This window comes from Adiantum capillus-veneris, chromosome 16, assembly GCF_014529385.1.
Source record: "Adiantum capillus-veneris isolate H3 chromosome 16, ASM1452938v2, whole genome shotgun sequence".
In the NCBI taxonomy this organism is placed as follows: domain Eukaryota; kingdom Viridiplantae; phylum Streptophyta; class Polypodiopsida; order Polypodiales; family Pteridaceae; genus Adiantum; species Adiantum capillus-veneris.
The window spans coordinates 18,970,075-18,993,207 of record NC_140946.1 but is presented as its reverse complement, the minus strand read 5'-3'; the positions used below and the strand labels follow the sequence as shown (position 1 = coordinate 18,993,207).

Below are 23,133 nucleotides of genomic sequence, written 5' to 3'. Positions count from 1 at the left end.
TTCAGCATTGCTAAACAGAGTTTAATTAAAATAAGCGGCAAGCCAAAGACATTGCAGAAACCTGCGAGCTTGCAATCGTTTTTTTTTGTTTTTTTTTGGTTTGGCGGGGGGGGGGGGGGGGGGGGGGGGGGGGGATTAACTTTGTGACTGAAATCTTACATTAACTGTTGATCAAAAAACTCTTAATGATGCCTCAGGTCATCTCAATAGTGTCACTTGCTGAACTCAGCTCATGTGTTGCAACCTTACCTGGATCGCTCATGGAAGAGCACAAAGTCGTGTTTTCCATTCGCTGAGTGTAAAATCGCGCCATTACATGATTTCCTAGATAGGGGAAACACACCTCGCACTGTTTCCGCCATGAGGAAATGTTTCCCCGCATTGCAGTCTGGAGCTGCAATGGTTCAATATGGGCACAACTTGAACGACTGGAGAATGTGATGAGGGGAGAGACAAATCAAAGTCTAGAGAGAGAATTACCTGGGGGTGGAGGGATATCAGGAGTTTGCTAAAACAGGAAGATCTCAAGGGAGGGCACTTTGAGATGCTCAAGGATTCACTATCGACGGGACGACTCAGAGGTGTACCAGCCCAGGAGATCGAGATTGGACATAGGTGGATTACTCTACAACTATCTCAAGCTCTATTGATATGCTAAACCCTAAGCCTTGAGTTACTTCTCACCATGAGGATCCTCATATGTCATCTTAGAGGAGGGACTTCCTCATCAGAGACTTGCACGCACTTATAGAGGTGACATTGCAAGTTATATGATTATGAGGGATGGAGAAACTACACAGAGTGGAGGCCCAGGTTATGGGAGTTACCCATATATCCTGAAGTACTGAGGGCCAGATAAAGGACACTATGGAGACCATCTCTTGGAGCAGGGAGCACCCCCACCATCCCGTTGTATAGAACGGGATGGCATAGTGGCAAAGATCAGGTGGATTGACATGCTTCCCACACCAAGGGCACACCAGGACAGGAGGTACAGTAGTAGACTCTACTACTATTTCATGGGATCCCCACAACGTGGTGTATTAGCCTACCAAAAAGACAGATACAACCTCGTGGTGGACAAGCTGCATTTGAGTGCACATGCATTTACGTGCCAACTTACTGTGCTGCTGCACTGAGCAAAATACTCTGGAGCCTGACCATCTCGTCAAAGTCCTCTACAGTCTTTCTCCATCGCAAATCAGCTCTCTGAAGTCCAGAAAAACACACAATCTCTTTGCATCAGGTGCACATCCAATGACTTCTTCACCAATAAAGCATACAAATTCTATCATACAAATTTTCTTTTACAATCAAGTTTCAGAGCTCGCGATTAGTAAGTGAATCCAAAGTCAGGCATGAACCTACAATAAATTCCAAGAGGAAAACAGTAGAACCACTCGGCTAAACCTGTTAGTAGACTACTAAAGTCATCTCCATGGCAAATGCACTCAGAAATCATTGAATGCCTAAAGATGAATCAAATTAGCTAAAAAGACACGAAGTATGCACCTAGCCACAAAAAGAAAACAGTGAAGACTTTTATTGAAACAACCTCAATAGGAAAAATAGATCTTGTCCATTATAAAATTGGTACCTTGGACAGGACTCCTAGCCCACTGCAAGGTACATCAACTAGAACTTTGTCTGCTGAAAGATGCCTTTTATCCTGAAAATGAGGAAGACCAAAATTCGTAAATTCACTTAAGGAGCTGTACTCGGACTACAAACCTACATGCCATGACAAGATGACATTAAAGCACCTAAGACAGACAATAGATGAGCACTAATTGCCTCTCCAAGTCTTACTACGAAGCTGCAGAGATCAGAAAGTTCCGTGGTCACAACATGCTCAACGCCAAGATGCCTTGCCGCCTCTTGCAACAACTTCATTTTACCCTTATGTATATCGATCGCAATTACCTTACCTGCACATTCACACAGACAAGCAGAATAAACATCCGCTTCAGACTTGTACACAATCAGAGTCTTCAAAAGGATTTGGAAATGGTAGACCTGCCTTGATTCTTTAAACATGCAGCCATAAATAGAGCCTTCCCGCCTGGAGCTGCACAGCAGTCGACAATGATTTCGCCCGGTTGAGGATCAACAACTTTCACGACAAGCCCTAAAAATGCACGAACAGACAAGAAAAAAAGTTTGGTTAGAACGTTTCAAACAGCCTCTCTAAGGGTGTTACAACATACCCGTACCTCCACTCTCATCCTGGACTGAGCATAGACCTTTTTGCAACAGACCTCCTTGAATAACAGCCTATCATAACAAACACCTTGTCCATCTCAGAAATAAAATATCAGGCCAACAGCATCACTTTGTCAAGGATTTGTACCTTGAACAGAAAAAAAATATTAATCAGATATTACACACCAACAATCTTTAATCCTACTTATATTTGCATCAGCAGGACATTGTACTAATATGAGACGCTGATGCCTGGGAGGGATGTTTGTTTCATCAATTCTGCAAAAGTACAAATGGGCATGTCAGATGAAACCTTGCTCAGAGCAATACTATGATATAAGGTCCCTATGAAGATAGAAAAATCAAAGATGTCGCTCTATGATGCTCCGTAGCCTCCAATGTAGACCTCGTCTACGATGTGAAGATCCTCACATCCTTGAACAGCCAAGCTGGATGGCTCGATCAAGAAGAATGCCCACATTGTGCTTAATTTTCAGCTGTTATCCAATGAAGTCCCTCTGTAAAAAGTAGTGATATATCTCTGTATGGATCCTCTATGTGTAGGTCCTCTACTCTTAAGGGTTGTATCCAGTCACCTTCGAGAGTGTGCAAGGCAGCGAGCCCCTCTCAAGCTTCATAAGACACAAAGCTCTGCAACGGAGGCCCCTGGTGTTCAGCCCTCACCTGCGATGGCAGCTCTAGTACTGTTCATCCCTGCGATGGCAGCCCTAGTATCGTAGGAACTATGTGTCCAGTAGTAAGGCCGGAGCCATACATTATCTGATTTGCACGCATGTTCAAATTTTCTGAAATAGGACTCGGGTGTTTTGTGGACGTAAAATCTGCAGCTTGTAATTCCTCACGATCAGTACGAGAATTGTTAGGGTATGTCAAGCCGCATGTTGCATGAGGAGTGATGTACCAAGTGCTGACCTCCCCCTCCGTGAGTTAAGGAGGGCCTACAGGACTTTATGAGTTCCCCCCTTATCATTTGTTCTAGAGCAGGCGCACCTACTAGGACCGTTGAGGTCATGATCGGAGAATATGAATGAGGAATAAGCTAGGGTATGGAGTTCGTCATTCTACTACCTCGTGTGAGTCCTGGTTGGCTCCCGAAGGGTATTCTACTACCTCGGGTGAGTCCTGGTTCGCTCCGCCAAAGTGTGGAGTATTCGGGCCTCCCAAATCAGTGCTTCATTTGTCGACAGATGGGCCATCTCACGAAGGCGTGTTCACGGAGGAGGCCCTGACCTTCACCTCACACTCAGCCCCAGTCTCTTAAGGCTAGCCAACATCAGCAGACAGAGACCCAGGGTGCTCAGACAGATTCATCCTCCGAGCCTGGAGCCCGGACAGAGGAGGGCTGGCAGCAAGTCCGTGGTTGGCGTCGACAGGGGCCACCACGTCAGCCTGGCCCTCCGGGTGATCGCCATGCTCCAGGCCAGCAACAGTGGGTTCCCACAAAGAACCGTTTCCATCCTCTTCAGCAAGACGAGGCCCCAGCTCCACCCTCCACCTCAGCCTCACCACCGACAACCCCTCCTCCCCCTGAGTCGTCCACCTCCCCCCCCCCCCCCCCCCCCCCCCCCCCCCCTGCTTCCCCATCCCCTCCCGCTCCTACCCCATGGGGCAAGACCTTCCTCAACTGCTAGGAGATCTCTTGGCAATGCATTTTCCACGAGTCGCCTGGCGAGAGAGGGACTGTAAGAAATGCGGAATACAATAAGGATCTAGTAGCAAGGAGAGTAGAGAGAGATACGATGCAAAATAGATTAGTGGCAATCAAAAACTTTAGATTAGCACACTATTACAAAGTGATGGCGTCATCCACCCATGCACTCTCAAGGTAGAGCTTAGATGGCGATTTAGACAACTAGAGCAAGTACGAATACAAGGGACTAACAATCCTTCAACAAGGATGTGTTGTGTGCGTCAAGTGTGCACACCATTCTACCGAATTACTCATGAGAAGGCCTCCTTATATAGATGTAAGGAAGCCTCTAAACGCCCATGTGTAGCCGCCCTTAGATAGCCAAGTCCAAGTAGAACTTGGCCACGTGTCCATGTGTGTGGCCGCCTTTGTGTAACCAAGTCCAAGTAGGACTCTCCCATGCGCCCATGTGTAGCCGCTTTTGGGTAGACAAGTATTCCTAGAACTCGGCCACCGGACAGTCATTTTCTGATTGTCTTTTGTCCGCCGTCCGGCCAAGATATTCCGACGAAAGGAATATTCCGGTAAATTTGCTTCGTGCCATCCACGACTCAAATAGAGAGGCTGGAATCCACCAAATATATGTGCACCATTGGCTTCTCCTCATATGGGGGCCTTACAAACTGTGCAGCATATATTGTGGTGGCAAAACTGAGAGAGGTGGCATTGCAAGTATACCAACAGGGACAACCTTGACCTTATCAATCTCTCATGGTGGCACAACCACATCTCCACACTTTTAAAGACTTTCTGGGTTGGCAATGCTCTTATGCCTGATTGGTCGCCAGGTGAGGACTTTAGATGGATTCCTTAAGGAACTGCAGTCCACTACTTGGGCTGTCAGGTTGGCCTGGACTTGTCTCCTGAGCAACAGATTGCTCCCCTCCTCCTAACCATCAGGAGGAAGTTGCTACATTGGAGTTCGGCTCGGCTCTCTTTGGCAGGCAGAGTAGTATTGGTCAACCAGGTGTTGTTGGCTACTATGTGGTACATTACATCTTGCTGGATCTTTTTGAGCTCTTGCATCAGCCAGTTAGAGAGGCTGATCAAGAATTTTCTTTGTTCTGGATGCGACACCTACTTAGGCAGAGGCTGATCAAGAATTTTCTTTGGCACGCAGAGTTGTATTGGCCAACCAAGTGTTGTTGGCTACTATGTGGTACATTATATCTTGCTGGATCTTTTTGAGCTCCTGCATCAGCCAGTTAGAGAGGCTGATCAGGAATTTCCTTCGGTCTGGACGCGACACCTAGTTAGCATGGGCCAAGGTAGCCTGGCAGGTCATCACTCTACTGTGTTCTCAAGGGGGGTTGGGGATCATAGACTTAGCACAGCAGAGCATAGCCCTTCTTGAGAAGTTTGTTGTCAGAGGATTGCTTCCAAGAGAGGAGCCCTGGAAGAAGTTGTTGCTTCAACGGCTTAGAGCTTGAATGCCTCAGGCAGGAGGCCCTTGGAGCCCTTCCATCAGGTGGGTCTTTACAGAGATGCACAGAGTTGGTCTGAGCAGGAGACTAGAGGATCGATTTGTTGTGAGCCTGCTTCGGTCTTGGGAGCAGCTACAGTGTGGCCTAGAGCAGCACAAGCCCACTTGCACGGAGGAGCGCTTGAGACAGCCCCTTGTTTGGAACCCCATGGTTAGCACTCACAAAGGCCACTTGGTTGGTAGTAGACCTCATGTTTCTTGGGGTCCCATGGCAGAGGGTCCAGCACACACTCTAGGCGATTGGCTTCAGTTCTCAAGTTTGCCAGAGGAGGTACAGAGCATCCAGCTACAAGGAATGAGAGGGGTGCAGAGCATGTGCCAGGACATCACAAAGGCTCTACCAGCTGAGTAGCTCACTCCTCTAGAGAAAGCAATGATGGGGGCATTCACGCGACTAGAGGTCCTCATTGCAATTTGCGCTTGCTTAGAGTCCGTACCTTCCATGTTCTTTGAGATCCAAGCGGAGGGTCGACTACACAGAGTCTCAGTAGAGGCTTCACAAGTTGCAGAGTGTTGTTTTCAGAGGATTCGAGTAGTAGGCATCTGTGAGAGGACTTGTGTCATAGATCCTGACCCAGCACATCTTGAGATAGGCCACTGGCGGCTTTCGGCTTGGGAGAGCTACCCTCTGGCACGAGTGAAGTGTGATCTTGGAGAGTCCTTCTCTTCAGCCGACCACCCTAGGATCCCTTTCTTTCAGTACACTGTGCGACTGCGCGTCACATACTAGCAGCACGGAGAGAGGCTCGTCCTGCTGCAGCACATCAGTGGCACGAGGAGGGTCTCACAGCTGAGTTCTTGTCAAGATTTTGGGCGAGGTTGTGGGACTCTAGACAGCTACGGCGAGTCACTTTGTTCTAGTGGCTAGTTGCACATAGAGCTAAAGCAACGGGTAGCTGGCTAGTACATAGTGGCCTTTCGGCAGCATGTGCAACTTGTGACCATCCTTTGGAGAGTCAACGTCACTGTCTGTGGGACTGCCCCATGGCACAGTAGGTTTGGCTTCGCGTTCTTCGGCTCATGCCAGCTCTTTAAACAGGGTGACAGTACACTTCGGGTGCAGCTGCTTGGTCCACCCTCACAGGCCCTGCGCTACAGTTTGAGCTATCTTCCACCAGATGGATGATAGTGATCTAGGGGGTCGACCTACACTCCAGCCTGCTACAGAGCTTACTTCCCAAGAGTGGTGCAGTGAGAGAGAGGTGTGTTGGGAGCTCGTCTGTGGCCTGACTCTGGTTCATTTGGTCGGCCGGTTGCTTCCGCATCTTCGAGGCTCGCCCTGTCCCACCAACGGAGACTGTTCGTGGCTTTTGTCTGGAGTTGATCCATACTCTCAGGGGACAGTTCCAGAGACTTCAGGGCAGCTCCGATCGCATGCGGGAGTGCAGAGAGGCGTTCCTACAACTCTCACGTCTATGGCCTTTCTTCACCATGGTCCGCGGGTGAGCCCAGATGGCACTACCGACCACCTGTGTGGCTTTTCCCTCCTCCCATCTCTTGATTTAGCCCTCATTGTACATATGTTCTTTTTTCATTAGGAGAGTCTCTCCAATGGTAGATGTAGCCCTCTCTCGTAAAGGTGGTTGTAGCCCTTTGGGCAGTTTTATTAACTAATGGAAGGATCTTTTTCTCGGAAAAAAAAAAATGCGAAGCATGTGCTTCTTCCATGATTTTCTTCCTCAAAGTTACCGCCACACAAATTGCTTGGTGGTGGTAGAGGTAGCCATCCTGAATGGAACAGGGATATCATTCTCTCCGTTCTGTAACTTACTCTAGATAAAGGAGAAGTCTGGGTTGTTTGGATACAAATCTGGAAGTGATTCCAGTTCCTGGTGATAAGCATTCTTATTCCCAGCCATATGAAGGATTTGGAAGTGGAACATGCACAAAAAGTTAGCCCATCTCATCTGCTTCTCAGATAGTTTCTGTTGCATGAGAAAATATTGCCAACTCTGATGATAGGTTTTGATCACAAAATCCGCTCCTAGCAGATAATGCTTCCAAGTAAACAAGGGATGGATCACAACCATACATTCCTTCTCGTAGATTGATGCATGCAATTCTGCATCCTTAAGCCGTCTACTTTCATAAGCCACTGCATATAGAAGATAGAAACCAACATCCTTCTCCATGAGAAACTCAATATCCTCAATATTATCCCAAAAAATGTGGGGAAGAGCGGACAACCCTGCTTCACCTCTATAGTGATGTCCACCTCTATTGACCAACCTCCTCGATCCTCGACACATACTCATACTACAAGAGAAACTGTGAACCTGATTGTGAATAATCATCTGGTAAAAGAAAACCAAGAGAGAGGACCTCCTTATAAAGCACCCCTTGATCAAAACTCTAGGCTAGGTGCACTCTCCTAGGCCTCCCAAAAGAAACGTCCAAACTGGCCTACCTAGAGAAGACTGACGAAGGCCAATACCCTAAGATGCATGAAGACAGAGCAGGAATAAAGCTGATTTGCGACTTAGAAGGGGGCCCATATTGACCTGTGAAAGTATCAACATTATCAATCTCAGAGGTCAATGAGCTTAAGACTGAAGAGGACAGGTATTACCAGAATATATCAGCGTCAGGGTATAAGCTGGGACAGGCTGCAGATCACTTTGAAATTGTTGGACACTTAGAGGTTAGTACCAGCTAAGAGGCAAACATGCCGAGGTGCAATACTTGTTAAAAGAACAGCAACACCTAATTCTCTAAGAGTACCTCTTATAGCTCAGAGAGGTACAGACAAAAAATAACGGAACTTCTCAAGAGATGCATTCTCAAAGTATATCCATGGTCAAGGTGGATATAATAATCCTCATAAAAGACCCCAAACAAAGACAACCAGAACATACTATTTGGGAGAAGAAGTGAAGATAAGGTGTTTTGAACTAATATTGGTGAATATGGAGTTACCTGCATACCACTAGATACTCGAATAAAATCTTCCAAGACTGAAGATGGCTCACACATCACCTGTACGCATTGAAAGGCATCAGAAAAGCTTATGAAAATGAGAAGTTAAAAAACTTTCCCGTTTAAGAATAAGCTGAAATGCACATACATCAATATCCTTTAACTTTTCTAAGAGTGCTTCCCTCGAAAACCCTCTTCCAAAATTGGCCCTGTAAAACAACCAAATTAATTAAAGTTGAGCTGCAATGGAGCATAGTCAATTGGTATAGGCAATCTGAATCTGTAGTCATATTTTACCGAAGGCCATATGTGGGAGGTTTATTGTTCCATTCCATAAGTTTAATAGTTTCATCCTTGCCAAATCGAGACATCCAGCGCCTAATCATCCACTTTCGCACAATCATAAAAATGAATTAGTCTAATTCAGCCAAAGGGAAGTTATGGTAAGCATGCCAAAAGCATAAGCCTAAGAATATGCGGAGAGACAACATGTTGCCAACAATAATGCCAAACCAAGAATAAACAAGCAGGATAGAGTAGCTTAAAACAAAGTGTCTCATGATCAGACTCCAGAGACTGGCACTTACAATGCATTGCATGCTCAGATTGCTACTTCAGCCCTGCATACTCACTGTAGCTATTTGGCCCAGGTCTTTATTATGGGTTACTTTTTGGGGCCCCAATTTTTTCCTTCAAGTTTCCCGATTGGATCACCACACAAGTGACCCTGTTGTCTCAGTTTGTATACTCTCATTTGTCATTTATACAAGAGTTAGCCACCACATACTGTTAGCCTTTCTAGCAATCATTTCTCATTGTCTGTCATATGTGCTTCCTCCCTCCTTTGTAGTGTTAGAATTTAGAGCCGGCAGGAAAACTAAGGCTAGGTTCACAGTGCGGCAGTGGAAGAAAAGAAAATTTCTCACTTCCAGGCGGAACACCAGCAGTTTCATCTCTGCGACTCCCTACAGTTCACAGAAGCGGTAGCTGCACAAGCTCAACATGAGTGCAGGACAATGCTCCATTAGTTAGAGGAAAAAGGTGTCGGTGGAAGTCCTCACGGGCGGGAGGGGGGGGGGGGGGGTTGGTTGGCCTTTAGAAGAGGAATAGGAGGTGGTGGAAGAGAGAAAGGTTTTCTCTTCCTTGACATTGCTGCCATGTCATTACCTTCCACAGCCTTATGTGAACAAGGCAGGGAGATTTGAAATGAAATGAAATGTTATATTAACGTCTTCAAAAGGCCAAAATGACCTATGAGACCAATCTGTTACAAAATGGTGAATCTAATACCACGTTTGGGTACAAAAGAACCAGAACAAAGATACTACTACTAGAATCCATCCTCATCTGCACTCTGGATGTCCAGAGAGTATGGCTCGAATCCTCTGCTGTAGTCTCCGTCAATGCTGTGTAGCCACTCTCCTCAATCGTGGCCGTCTAGATCTCCGTAGCTCCAATGCTCGGTCGATGAGAGTGTCGGTAGTGGTCGAATGAGTGTGGGCCGAGCTCTGCAGTGATGGCTGCTCCCCTGGCTGTCCCATATCTAGTGAAAAGAAATCTGTAATCTATCTCTAGGATTGTCTCTCTCTATCTCTCCCCAGTAAAGTGTCCCTATATCTGTGTAACTCAAGTAGATATAGCCCAAGACATCTCTCATCCTCATGACTCATGACTCTAGAGAAAGGACCGAAACCCTCTCTGAATAAGCAATGGAAGCGGCCCCATATCTCATAGTACACTGTGCAATGGCATATGTAATGTAGCTCTGTCTCTGGCCCTAGCTGACATAAGCGGCATATCCTGTTATGTGCTGGTATCCCTCTGAATCTACCAGTCTCAATCTCCAGCTGATGTGAGAATGTGTGTATCTGACCAATGGCACACCGCAAACCATGAGACATAAGCGTGTCCACATAGCTAGGTCGAATCACAAACCCATATCCTGTGAGGTGGAGAAGATGCTCTCTACAGAAATCCATCCTCGTGCCCAACTCTTGAGGCAGCTCTATCCATAATCTCCACCCGTGTAAGAGACATCGGGGGTGCTTGAAGAGAGTATTGGAAAGGGGGAAGCTTGTCCATGGTGAAGCCATGCGTCTGAAACCATGATGTCATCTCTGCATACCAGCATTAAGTGTCCCCCTCAAGAGCTAACTGTCTGGAAGACTCAAGGGCCAGTCTAGCATATTTGTCTCTAGTAGTGCACTGAAGAGTCATCAACATTCTCTCTTATAATTCCCAAGGCTTTATCGTTCTTAACTTCCCATCATGCACTACCCTCTATAGTACTTGTGTGTGTTTCCGTGCCTTTTACAATGTTCCACAATCCTTTCTTCATCAATTGAAACCTAATTTTTGTTTGCCATGTGTGAAAATTAGTACCATCAAATTTTTCATTTTTTTCTAAAGGTGCCATGACAGGGTCTTACTCTTGTTAGAGCAGTGTCGATTGTCTTACAAAGTGGCAGTCAAAATTAAGCAAAGAGTGATGAAAATTTGACAAAATTGAATTTCTAACAAATAGATTTTCCATACATTTTGAATTTCAATTCAACATTTAGTGGATTGGCTTTTCAATGGTCCACCGCCGCTTGTTGGGTAATATGCGCTTCCTTGCCGTCCTTTTGAAACAGACACCTTGACAAACCGGGGGAGACGTCACTTCAGGTTGTTGAGCGTTCGCTTGAGGGTTTGCCGGCGAAGTGCCTGAAGCGGTAGACGAGTCAAAAGAGATGCTCTGAGCCCAATGGTGATTGCTTCCTTTTGAAGGCATGAAAGACTCTCGTTTATAGATGGCTACCTTATGCGGACAATGCATATGAGTCCTCACACAACCTTAATAATAAATGCTCACTGTGTGAGTCACTGAACAAAAAAATGAATGATTGTGTGACCATTGGCTTGCTTGGCCTTTAAAATTAAAACCTTAATAGTGCTTCAGAGATGAAAATCAACCACGTAGAAAGCCGTTGCAGCCGTCCAATATAAAAAACGCCATTGTGAGGCTAGCGTTGCTGGAAATTTGGGGATGGGATCGCCCAAGCTTCCTCACGAATCAGTACAATCGAATTCGATTGGGATGCAAGTCCACAATGTCTCACCTTGGGCCAGTGCTGCGGTTCAGAGATTGCCCATTGCCGCTTCCGAGCATCAAGTTGAGAGGGTCGACTGAGTATTAAAGCTTTGCTGCGAGGGTTGGCGAACAGAGTAGAGAGGCTTTTGCTTACTACAGAAGTCGAAGAATAGCTTCTAGGCAGAGAGTTCGACAAAGCTTGCAGAAGATAAATGCATTGCTGATTTACCGAGAAACATAAGGTAAGCAGGCTGCGCTTGGCTCTGATACCATTTTGGATTAGAGTAAGCTACACACACACACTATGTGATCGCCATGGAAGCTGCAACGCTCAATACTCACAGCAAGAAGCACTCACGAGTACTATATTATTGAAAGCAAGTGAGCCTTTAAATTGGCTTTATTACAAACTAGAAGTTTGCCACCAATCAAGAGAAATCTAGCCGACTTACAAAAGCGATTTGAAACAAGCAGGGGGAGGGTACAGCTGCGGGTAGCAGACTGGGCATCGAAGGGGGGAGGCAACGGGCAGTGAACAGGGAGGATAGCGAGGAGGGGAGGAAGGGAGCGTGCAGCCAGGCGAGCAGGGGGGTTGAGGGCGATGGCAAAAGCAAGAGGGGGGGTGTGGGGGAGCAGCCGCAGGGAGCACGTCAGTTCGCTTCACTGTGTCTTTTCTATTGTTGAATGGGGATTGTCAGTTCGCTTCACTGTGTCTTTTCTATTGTTGAATGGGGATTGTTGTCTTTTCTTTTCTCTCTCCTTTCACTCTTTGTTCTAGTTCATTTGTTTCAAGTTCTTTAAAGTATAATAGTGTTGCAAAGTGTTGCAAACTGTAGTTGTCTCAGTGTTTCCGTCCAATCCATTGTCGGAAGTGATTACATTCTTTGCCAAGGCCGCTCCTCTTCTATAGTAATTGGGTACTCGTCGTCAAAGTGAACGGCACGCCAATGGGGTCTCCTCTAGACCCCTTTTTTGGTAGATTCGGAAAAGTAGGTTTCTTGCCCAAGTAACCTGCAAAAGACTTGGACTTATGGCCCTTGCGAGTTAGTGAGGGTCCCAAGATTTTCGTATGTTTGCTCTCGTCGCTCTGTAATATCCTCTGTTGTGATGAGAGAATTAGAACCCTTCTTCTTGGCGGAGGATGTCAGTTTTGGCCTTGCTTTCACCAAACAAACGACTGAACTTGAAAACTTGAAACTTAAAAAGAGGGAATTCGAGGCGAGTCGCAAAGTGGCGAAGTTCCACTTTCGGATGCACTAACCCCTAAGTCATATACCCCACACGGTACTTTTCATATTGATAATCAAAGAGTACAACTACCCAGGAGTAACTCTGCAATCTACTTCCAAGCAATGATCTCCAAGAGTGGCTCTCCATGCCTCATATTAAAAGGCATGCAAGACCAAAACACTCTCCTAAGAACTTGGCATCCCCACAAGCTCTAACAATCGAAAGCTGTCACCCAAGAGTCAGAGCTCTTAATAACTGATGCCCAAAAGCTACCAACGGTGCCAAGTCGGTATGTCAATAAGCCATGCCACATCAGCCCACATTTTCCATCGACAGGATTCCTGCAATGTTTTATGCATGCCAAAGCTCAAACTCGGGTCCTTTGATTCAATTTGGCTCCTGCTTGGGCCTTGCTTCTCTCATTCGTCGAGACAGACATGCCACATCATCACTTTGTGACAAAAAATAGCACATTAGCTAATAAATGGGCAAAATGGACTAATATTCGGATGCAAAGCCATTATGGCCAACCAACTATGACATGCAACCTAGAATGTCACCATTCGGGATGACATATCTCCAACACCACCTCTTCCGGAGTCTTTCTGACTACTCAGTGGCACGTGATTACTGCACAGCCTTGTACGCTATCGTGTGGAATTTTCTACTGGTGTCCAACTCCACATCCAATCGAAGTCGAGGTCGAGGCAGAGGCTTCGAAAGAAGATCTACAAGATTTTCTTTAGTATGACAACAACTATAGTGCGAGAACACTCCAAGCTAATACAACCATCCTCAATGTTCTCCCGAACAAAGTGGTAATGCACATGCCTAGTCTGATGAACATGTGCAAAAGCATTAGCACTCTGAGAATATGAATGTGTAGGAGATGAAGATACGATAGCAAGATGATCGACTAAACGAGGGGGTTACCCTCATGAAGATCCTCCTCTAAAAATCCAAGTGATAAATGCTCCAAATTATATCAGCCTTAACAAAAGACATGTCAACCATCATAGCTTCAGAAGGTCAATCTACAGTGCACATGGTAAAGGAGTTTCCCGTTTGCTTCTGGACGGTGATTTCTTGTTTTTGAAGCAGTGGAACTAGGAAATTTATAGGCCCAGTGACTTGAAACAAAGCACCTCATATTCTTTGCCAACTTTATAACCAATACAAGTATCTACAATCCATGAAAGATCCGTTTCTCTTTCGAAAAGATAGATATATAATTTCAAAAGCTTCCAAACCCTAAAGGCTTGCTAGTGATCACAACCATCTTGACTCAGGAGCAGAGCTCCACAAGAACCAAGGCAATGTGGCCCAAAGTGTGTTCATACAACAAGAGGCTCGCTATAGGGTATCCTGAAGTACTGATAACAACACAAGCGGAAGAGACCTGCAATCAGAAAATTGAAAAGCTGCATTCATTCTGCAGGGCCCCGACTGGTGGTATAGCAAACTAAAAATAAACACAATTCTGCAGTCTCACGCCTTGCCTCAAGTGAAATGCTCAGCTTTCATAAAATATACAAAGTTCGTTGTTGCAAATAAACATGCAGAAAGATAGAAAATTTCTAATTGGAGGAGTCAAGTGCATACCACAGGATGAGAATGCAAATCAGCAAGAGCCCGAGCTTGAGAACGATCATCTCCTTTTACTTTTGGCGTCAACAAAGTACCATTATCCTGCCATCAAAAACATGCCCAATTTCAATTAAAATGAAGCACATTCATCTAAACAATTAGATGCTCTATCTGCAGTTTGATATATTAGATAGAACTCTGCGATCTAATATTGACTCTCCGTTGTTAACTAATTGCTGCAATCCCTTGGCGCCGGCATAATTGGCAAGTACGTCTTTTGCTAAGTTACCAACCTGGAAAGCTGAACTCGCTGCACACAGCACCACCACATGCCACCTACCCCCCCCCCCAAAAAAAGGGGGGCTACCATTTCCGTCCACAAATATACAACTATAGACACTCATGCATGTAACAGTGTTCGTACATCCATCTAAATATACCTCATTCTTCCCTTTTTGGGGTGTGTGTGTGAATCTCCATGAGAAAGAATTCACTTTTCTTTGCATTTATATGCAATTCATGCTTACACAGTTCCTGAAACACCATGCACAAGTGCTTTTTGATGTTCCTCTTCTGTTTTAGAGAAGATTAGTATGTCATCAAAGAGTACTCTAGTAAATGCCTGGTATGGATTGAAGATACGATCCATCATTCAATTGAATGTGGGCAGCAGCATTGGTTAAGCCGAAAGGCATGACCAAAAATTCATAAAGTCCAAAAGCAGTGGGGAAAGCAATCTTATCGGGCTATGCATATCTGATGATATCTGCTCTTTAAGTCTATGCAACTATAGATGCTTGCACCCTGTAACTTATCAAGAATGTGATCAATCCGAGAAATCGAAAACAATTCATGTTTTTTGTGATCTTGTTTAGAGATTAGTAATCTATGCGCATTAGAAACGTGCCATCTTTCTTCTGCACCCACTACGGCACCTCTTTCCACGTTTTCCTCCTACGGGTTGTTACCACCGGCACTGTTTTCTTGATGCCCATCAGCATCTGTTCCTTAAGGTTTCTTGAATACATCCAAAACCTTCTGAGAGCTTCTATAATCCTGCGAGTTGAACTCATACTTGCTAAAGCTCTTCTTTGGCCATTCTCCCTTCACTTGTCATCTATTCTACTACTCTGCTCGTTACAAGCCACTTGTTTGCATGTGCTCTCCCATTTGTATCCGATCACCTTCAAGACTCTACTCTTTGGGCTCTAATGCATCTCTAAATACAAAATAATGGCCCTCCCTCTGAAAGAATCCTTGAATGCTCTGACATCCAATCAGAAAGACCCATTGCAATTCCGTACCATGAGCTTTAGGTTGGTCCCATAGGTCTCCCACCATCATGCGGTGCATTTCTAAAGTACTACCACTTTGCCGCCTCTATAGCAAGCAAGTTTCCCTTTTTCTTTGGCAGTACAGAGAGAGAGAGAGAGAGAGAGAGAGAGAGAGAGAGAGAGAGAGAGAGAGAGGAAATGAAATGAAATGTTATATTAACGTCTTCAAAAGGGCAAAATGACCTATGAGACCAATCTATTACAAAATAGTGAATCCAAGACCATGTCTGGTACAAAAAGAACTAGAACAAAGATACTACTACTAGAATCCATCCTCATCTACACTCTGGATGTCGAGAGAGTATGGCTCGAATCCTCTGTTGTAGTCTCCATCGATGTTGTGTAGCCCCTTTGCTCAATCGTGGCCGTCTCGATCTCCGTGGCTCCAATGCTCGGTCGGTGAGAGTGCCGGTAGTGGTCGAATGAAGCCATGCGTCTGAAACCATGATGTCATGTGTGCGTACCAACATGAACTGTCCCCCTGAAGAGCTAACTGTCTGGAAGACTCAAGGGCCAGTCTAGCATATCTGTCTCTAGTAGCCCACAAGCTGTGCACAAAGGAGACTGCTTTGGTAAGCGCCTCAATCTCCATAGAAGGGGCAGCTAGCTCTACTCGAAATCATAGCATGGGGTACATACGTCTCTAACCATCCTGGCCTACAAAAGGTCCCCACATCTGCACTCCATGCAACATAGCTGAGGCTACTAAAGTATCAAAGAGCCATAACTTTGCCCGAGGTTCCTGAAACTGAACCTGCGAACACATCCTCTCCAAGCCTCACAAGACCGCAAAAGCTCTAGTCAGTCTAGTCTCTGTTGCTCTCCCCAAAGAAAACCTCGGCCCAGTGAAGACAACCCTATGTTAAGCCTATGCATCTGTATACTCTACAATCTCCTAACCATATGTGAAAGTCTGTGTTGATCTCCTAATCCACTATGGTGTGGTGTTAAACACCATAACCTTGGTTTTACCAAGGTTTACAGACAATCCACTATCCTCTGCAAAACTGTGTAATGCATCCGACTGTCACTGCATACACTCTCGTGAGTCAGAGATCAACACAATATCATCAGCATATAACAACAATGGGATCCACGTCACTGCCAGCTGCGCACCTCTATCACCCTCTCTATCAATGTAATCACACACCTCATCAACATACATATCAAATAGAGTAGGAGACAATGACCAACCCTGTTTCACACCAAAGGTGGAGTGGACTAAATCACGATATCCCCTGCAGGGTGCGTACATGTCCCATCACTGATTTGTATAGAGCCATAATCCCCCAAATCAACACTATGGGCACCCCCATCTCCTGCAGTCTGCACACCAATCGAGCTCTCGATACCATGTCAAATGCTTTGCGGAAATCCACAAAACTACAATAAATCCGTCTACCATGTGACCTGCCTCCTCAATGATGGCTCTGAGTGTCGGAATATGATCAAGAGTGGAGAAACCCCTCCTGAAACCAATCTGGCACTTTGCCGTACACCCTCACCCTCTGCCCAATTACTCAACTACTGCTCAAGAATGGATGCATACAACCGTGCCAATGTGTGCCCAACCATAATAGTGCGGTAATTTCCAGGCTCTGGAGGATCACCTACCTTGCAGATAGGCACAATAGTAGACAACCTCCAAGTCTCAGGTAACCCCCTCACACATGGCACGATTGAACAACACTGCAAGAACCTCTACCAACATATCTCTAGCATGTATAAAGTGCTCTGCTACTAGACCATCATGATCATATGCCCTGTTGGTCTTCATCATGTCAATGGCTCTCTTTACCATCTCAATGGTAAAGAAGGTGCTGGTAGGAGGCATGGCTCTGTAAGATCTGGAAAGGGGTCCTGTCCAGGAACCGTATATAACAATGTCGCATACTGGCCCAACACACCAGGAGAAGTAGTCACTCGGGGAGGGGAGTGATCATGAAAGAATCTTCATGCCCCTCCTGAGTCTCTACTCAAGAACAGCTGATACAAGTTTCGCTCCATCTGAGCCAAGTAAAATCGTTTCTTCCGTCGCACAAGGTGCCGGGAAGTAATTCGAGATTGTCTGTAAGTGATGACTCCTAAAAGAAGATCCCTCTAAAGTTGGGCGCTCATCTCTCTGCACTCCTCATCATACCAACTATTCTTGGGCATGCTCCTAGAATGTCGCCTCCAACCCGACTGAGTGTGTGGTTATCCCTCTAATGCAGCACCATGCAGTGTCTCATTAAGTAAAGTGGTGCACTCCTCCACTGAGAGGCCAGGACCAGTTGTGCATAGACGGCTATAGATCTCCTCTGTATAAACCGAGTCAGTCTCTGGTGTAAATGTATAACGGGTATGTGACCTTCCTCCTGATGTCTGAGTTGTACTATATTGAAATGAAACGGACAATGTCAAAAGAGCCAAACCACTATAAAATCCTGACTTCAAGGAATAAAGCTCGGTTGTTCCATAACATGGTCCACTGTATTGGCCCCGTGTCTGTGTGGCAAGCATGTGAAACCGGCTGCTCCGAGAAATCGTTGTAAGCCATTAAGTATGGCTAACCCATGTGTAGTCGTCATCTCCGTGAGATATCTCCCATACTCCTAGAGATATCTCCTATAAGAGGTCATGTTAATAAGAGTGGGTGTACAAGGAGCTTCCTTACCTTTCCCTTTCTCCGCGACCTCAATCCATTTTTCGGCCTCCTGTCACAAAGTTATGACGTGGCGGACAGCAGAAACCCTAATTTATGCCAGAAACCCTAAAATTCCTGCAAACCCTAATTTTTGCCAGAAACCCTAAATTCCGGAAATCGCGGAGGCGGATTATTATTATAAAAAAAAAATTTGGAAAATGATGAGCGACGCGAATTTTGCTTTTGCTTTTTTTTTAAAAAAAAAGAGAAAAGACTCTCTAAGAGAGAGAGAGAACTGATGCTTTTGATTTTAAAAGCTTTTGGGGCTCTGCTTTTGGGCGTCCCTTGTAACCTTTAAATTAGTGGTGAGGGCCTCACTTCTCAGAGCATCAGGACGCAGAGTCTGAGAGTGAAACCCTAACAGCTCTCTTGTACTTTGATGATTGATTAATACAAAAAGAAATACCGAAAGGGGCGCCAGTCTTTGGGGCCAATATCTCTAGGCATGGAACTCCGCCGGGCCAGTGCAAATCTATTGTGATCTGTAAATTGTTTTGAAGTGGTTATTTGGTGCTGTCGCGGTTGATTCTTGACTTGGAGTGTCCAAGTTTGTTACAGTGGTATCAGAGCACGGCCGATTTCTCTTCTACGGGAAATCCGATCCCCGAATTTTTTTCCGCGGCACCTATGGCTTCACGCAATGATCAGTCGACTCCCTCTGCATCTGGAGATGCGGGCTGGGATCACAACGAAGATTCAGACAGAGTATGGCCCGCCTCGGCCTACTCAAGCGGAGCAAAGAGAGATGGAGCGTCGTCAATTGATTGGTGATGCAACAAAGATGATGCTCAATTTTGCCAAGGACCCGAAGATGGCAAAATATATGAACCAGACCTCTTTGAAAGAGGTACAGATGGAGTGGCAGAGAACCAAAACACCACTCCCAAAACCCGCTCTCAAGAAACCTTCTGCCTCCAAGAAATATACGGAGAAGGAACTGGAGAACGTGGTTGATGCACGGATTGCTCAGCTTTTTGACACGCAAAAGAAAGCCGAAAAGCACGGCAAAAAGCAGAAGAAAGGCACTGACTTCCCGGGATATTTGGGTCGTCGGTTGACATTTGACAAGGCAAAGAAACGGAAGAAGCGTGTTCGATTTGAAGGAGTACCCAGTTCTTCTTCTTCTTCTTCTGACAGTTCTTCTAGCTCCTCGGATTAGAGCGAAGAAGACAGAAAAAAGCAAAAAGCGAAGCAAGACACAAAGCTTCGGAACGGGCAAGAAAAAGGCAAAGAAGGCTACATCTCGCCCAAAGACTGACAGTTCTACTGAGGACTCGTCTACAGACAGCTCAGATTCCGATGACGGAAAGTTTTATGCGAACAAGAAGAATTTTTACAAAGCCAACCAGTATGACTTTCTCGAAGATAAAAGCAAGAAAGTCCGAGAGTTTAAGGAAGGTGGCCACTCGATCAAGTTTGATACTTTTCAGGATACTCAGATGCTTCGAAGGTTTTGTCTTTTATACAACAGTTTGACATCGCTTTCGCGGGAGGACGCTAATCAGAGCACTCCAAGATTCGGAGAGCTGCCTCTTACTTTAAGGGGAATGCTCGTACTTGGTGGTCCACGCTTCTATTAAGCAAGACTGTGCGAGTTACATGGCTGAAATTCAAGAGGCTTTTTATTTCTTCTTGGTTGACTCAAGAGTTTGAGCGAGATATACAAGCTGCTTGGAACCATCTCCGCATGACCAAGAGCGATACAGTGAATTCTTATTGTGAAAGATTCTGGAGCTCTTTTCTACCCGCCTCTTCATTCAAGAAGATCTCGTTCAGAGAACAGATTGAGCGGTTTACCTTGGGTCTACCTACAGAGATCCGAGATCACTGCTTGGAACAGAAGTCGGCTTCTATTCAGGAATTAATGAGTCATGCGAAGCGGGGCTTTGCCATTCACTCTGGCAGTCTGACCTACCCCACAGATGAGGCCATGACACAACAAGCCGAACAGACTTCTGGGAATGAAAGTAGAATGAAAAAGAGCAACCCAGAGAAAAAAAAAGGATGCACGACCCAAGCTTACTTCTGAGGAGAGAGCTCGCTTCATCAGTGAGGGGAAGTGCTTTGGATGCGGGGAACATGGACATATTTCCGCGAAGTGCCCTGATACGGCACAGAAAGAACAGCATGATAAAAGCGACGACAGGTCTGAGAGTTCGAGAGCAGCTGAGGAATGTGGCAGAAAAGGCAGATAGAAAAGCAGAACTGGTACCACATGGCGTGGGACCTGCACCGAATCTAATGAATGAAAGTACAAACTTTGCCACTTTCGGGGCAAAGCGAAGGATCAGGAAGCTCTTTTGAAGGAGCCAATGCCAACTTCTTTTCACTTGGAATTGGCGGCTCGATTTGGAACTACGCCCGACAGACTGACGCCACAGGCGGAGGTAGTTCGACTGGCACCCGGGTGGGATGTTGCCATTACACCGAGCATTGGCAAACTTCGTTTGCAATGACAGGGGTGTTCAGGGCACGTGAGTGACGTTCTACTCGGGATCCCTTGGTACCACAAGAACTACGCCGTGGTTGACTACTGGGCCGAGAAAGCGACTTTGATAAATGAAGGGCTTAGAGAGATTGTACTTGATGAACTTCAGTTTTCTTACTCATTCTTTTGGGAGAACTGAACGATGGATATTTGACCTGAAGAAAAGAACGCCAAGATTTTTTTTCTCCACGCTCATGCCGATTGCTTTTGAGAGGGCCTGAAGATCATACCATTGATCTGATATCTGGAAGCACGCCACCGAATCGGCCACCTTATCGTGTGAGCCGAGTACAGAATGAAAAGATTATGAACTCAGTGAAAGACCTCTTGGAAAAGGGTCTTGTCCAGCCTAGTACTTCACCGTATTGCTCTCCAGTGTTGTTGGTTTTGAAGAAAGACGGATCTTGGAGAATGTGCATCGATTATAGCACTCTCAACGAAATCACCATCAAGAACAGATTTCCGATTGCTAGGATCGATGATATACTCGACAGGTTACAGGGATCCTCGTGCTTTAGCAGGATTGACTTGAAGAGTGGATATCATCAGAGCAGGATAGCACCAGGAGATGTCTACAAGACAGCTTTTCGGACGACTTTTGGGTTATTTTAGTTTTTGGTGATGCCTTTTGGCTTAACCAATGCTCCTGCGACATTTAACCGGATGATGGACAGGATTTTTCGAGAGTACAGGCTATTTGTTGGCACTTTCTTTGACGACATCATTGTTTTCTCCAAGAATGAGGCAGAACACAGAGATCATCTGCTTCAAGTCTTTCAGGCATTACGAGATCACACGTTAGTGATTAATGCAAAGAAAAGTGAATTTTTCCTACTAGAGATACACTTTTTGGGACACATTGTGTCAGCAGCAGGAGTGCGAATGGACCCGGCCAAGATAGAGACTATCCGTGATTGGCCCGATTTGAGGAATGTCCATGAAGTTAGAAGCTTCTTGGGACTGTGTTCGTACTACAGGCGGTTCATACGAAAGTTTGCAGAGGTTGCTTCCCCTTTGCATACCTTGACACAGAAAGGAGTACCTTTTTCGTGGGGACCCACAGAGGTGACTGCCTTTCGGACATTGAAAGAGAAATTGACTACGAGATCTATTTTGACTTTGCCGGAATTGCAGAAGTCATTTGAAGTATATTGTGATGCTTGTGGTCGTAGTCTGGGTGCGGTCTTGCTGCAAGAAGGCCATGTCATAGCTTACGAGAGCCGTTTGTTCTCTAGGCCGGAGATGACAGCACAGATCTATGGGAAAGAGCTTTTGGCGGTTATCCATGCTCTTACTCAGTGGCGGCATTACCTACTCGGAGCGGATTTTACTGTCTTTACAGACCATCAGAGTTTGCGCTACTTCTTGTCACAGAAGCAGCTTTCGGAAAAACAGATGCGGTGGGCGAACATCTTGTCACAGTTCCACTTCCAGATTGTCCATGTGCAGGGACAGAAGAATGTGGTGGCAGATGCTTTGTCTCGGAAACCGTTGGTTCTGGCTATTTCCGCCATACATCATAGGAGCTTCGAGGATATGGTCGATCAGTATGCCACAGATACAGATTTTGCAGATATTTTCACACGGATACGGGATGGGGAGATAGTAGCTGGATACTCCCTTCGGGAAGGCTACTTGATGAAAAAGACTATGTTGTGCGTTACACAACCGTTGAGGGAAAAGGTTATGACTGAATGCCATTGTCCACCTTTTACGGGTCACCGCGGCATTGCTACCACCATGAAAGGGGTAGAGAGATATTTCTTTTGACCGAGACTCAAGAAAGATGTGGAAGAGTTTGTGCGCAGTTGCTTGGTATGCCAGAAGGTCAAGTTTAACAGGCATAAAGCACAGGGATTGTTACAGCCTTTACCCATACCCACCCGCCCCTGGGAAAGTATAGCAATGGATTTCATTTTTGATCTCCCGAGAACACAGAGTGGTAGGGATGGTATCTGGACTGTTATTGACAGATTTAGCAAACAGGCTCATTTCATTCCAGTGAAGAAAACAATCAAGCCGGATCACTTAGCGAGACTGTTTGTGGCCCAGATTTTCAGATTACATGGCATGCCTGAGACAATTGTCTCCGACAGAGACCCCAGACATGTATGCGACGGTCTTCTCCGTTTAGGGGGTGTTGGAGAGCGTTTTGCCCACCGTCTTTGTGGAGCCATCTCCGTCGAGGTGGCAGGAGACTCACTTCTTTCTCGTTCTTTCGGTGGGGGCTCTACCCTTGAAACTTGGGTTATCCTTTGAGAGGGAGATGCGTCATCAAGTAGTAAATTTTTGAGCCCTTTGTATGGATCCTCCTCTTCTTCCCTTATCGGAGAGAGTCCTCTTTTGGAAGTCTCACAAGGAGGCTTCCTAGGTACCCTGTCTTCTTGGTGAGGAGTTTGGAGAATACCATGGGTGCGCAATTG

General features: G+C 45.8%; 1 protein-coding gene across 1 annotated transcript in view; it reads right to left on the bottom strand.

Moving 5' to 3' along the window:
* The window catches only part of LOC147438659 (NOL1/NOP2/sun family protein / antitermination NusB domain-containing protein), a 101,674-nt gene that overhangs the window by 19,596 nt on the left and 58,945 nt on the right, over positions 1–23,133 (bottom strand). The window contains exons 6-14 of the mRNA XM_086484682.1: positions 14,218–14,304; positions 8,610–8,701; positions 8,461–8,521; positions 8,313–8,372; positions 2,214–2,274; positions 2,021–2,128; positions 1,810–1,928; positions 1,598–1,669; positions 1,124–1,209 (exon numbers count right to left, since the gene is read on the bottom strand). Of these exons, the coding sequence (XP_086340808.1) occupies positions 1,124–1,209; positions 1,598–1,669; positions 1,810–1,928; positions 2,021–2,128; positions 2,214–2,274; positions 8,313–8,372; positions 8,461–8,521; positions 8,610–8,701; positions 14,218–14,304 (746 nt within the window). The remainder of the gene's footprint in view (positions 1–1,123; positions 1,210–1,597; positions 1,670–1,809; positions 1,929–2,020; positions 2,129–2,213; positions 2,275–8,312; positions 8,373–8,460; positions 8,522–8,609; positions 8,702–14,217; positions 14,305–23,133) is intronic.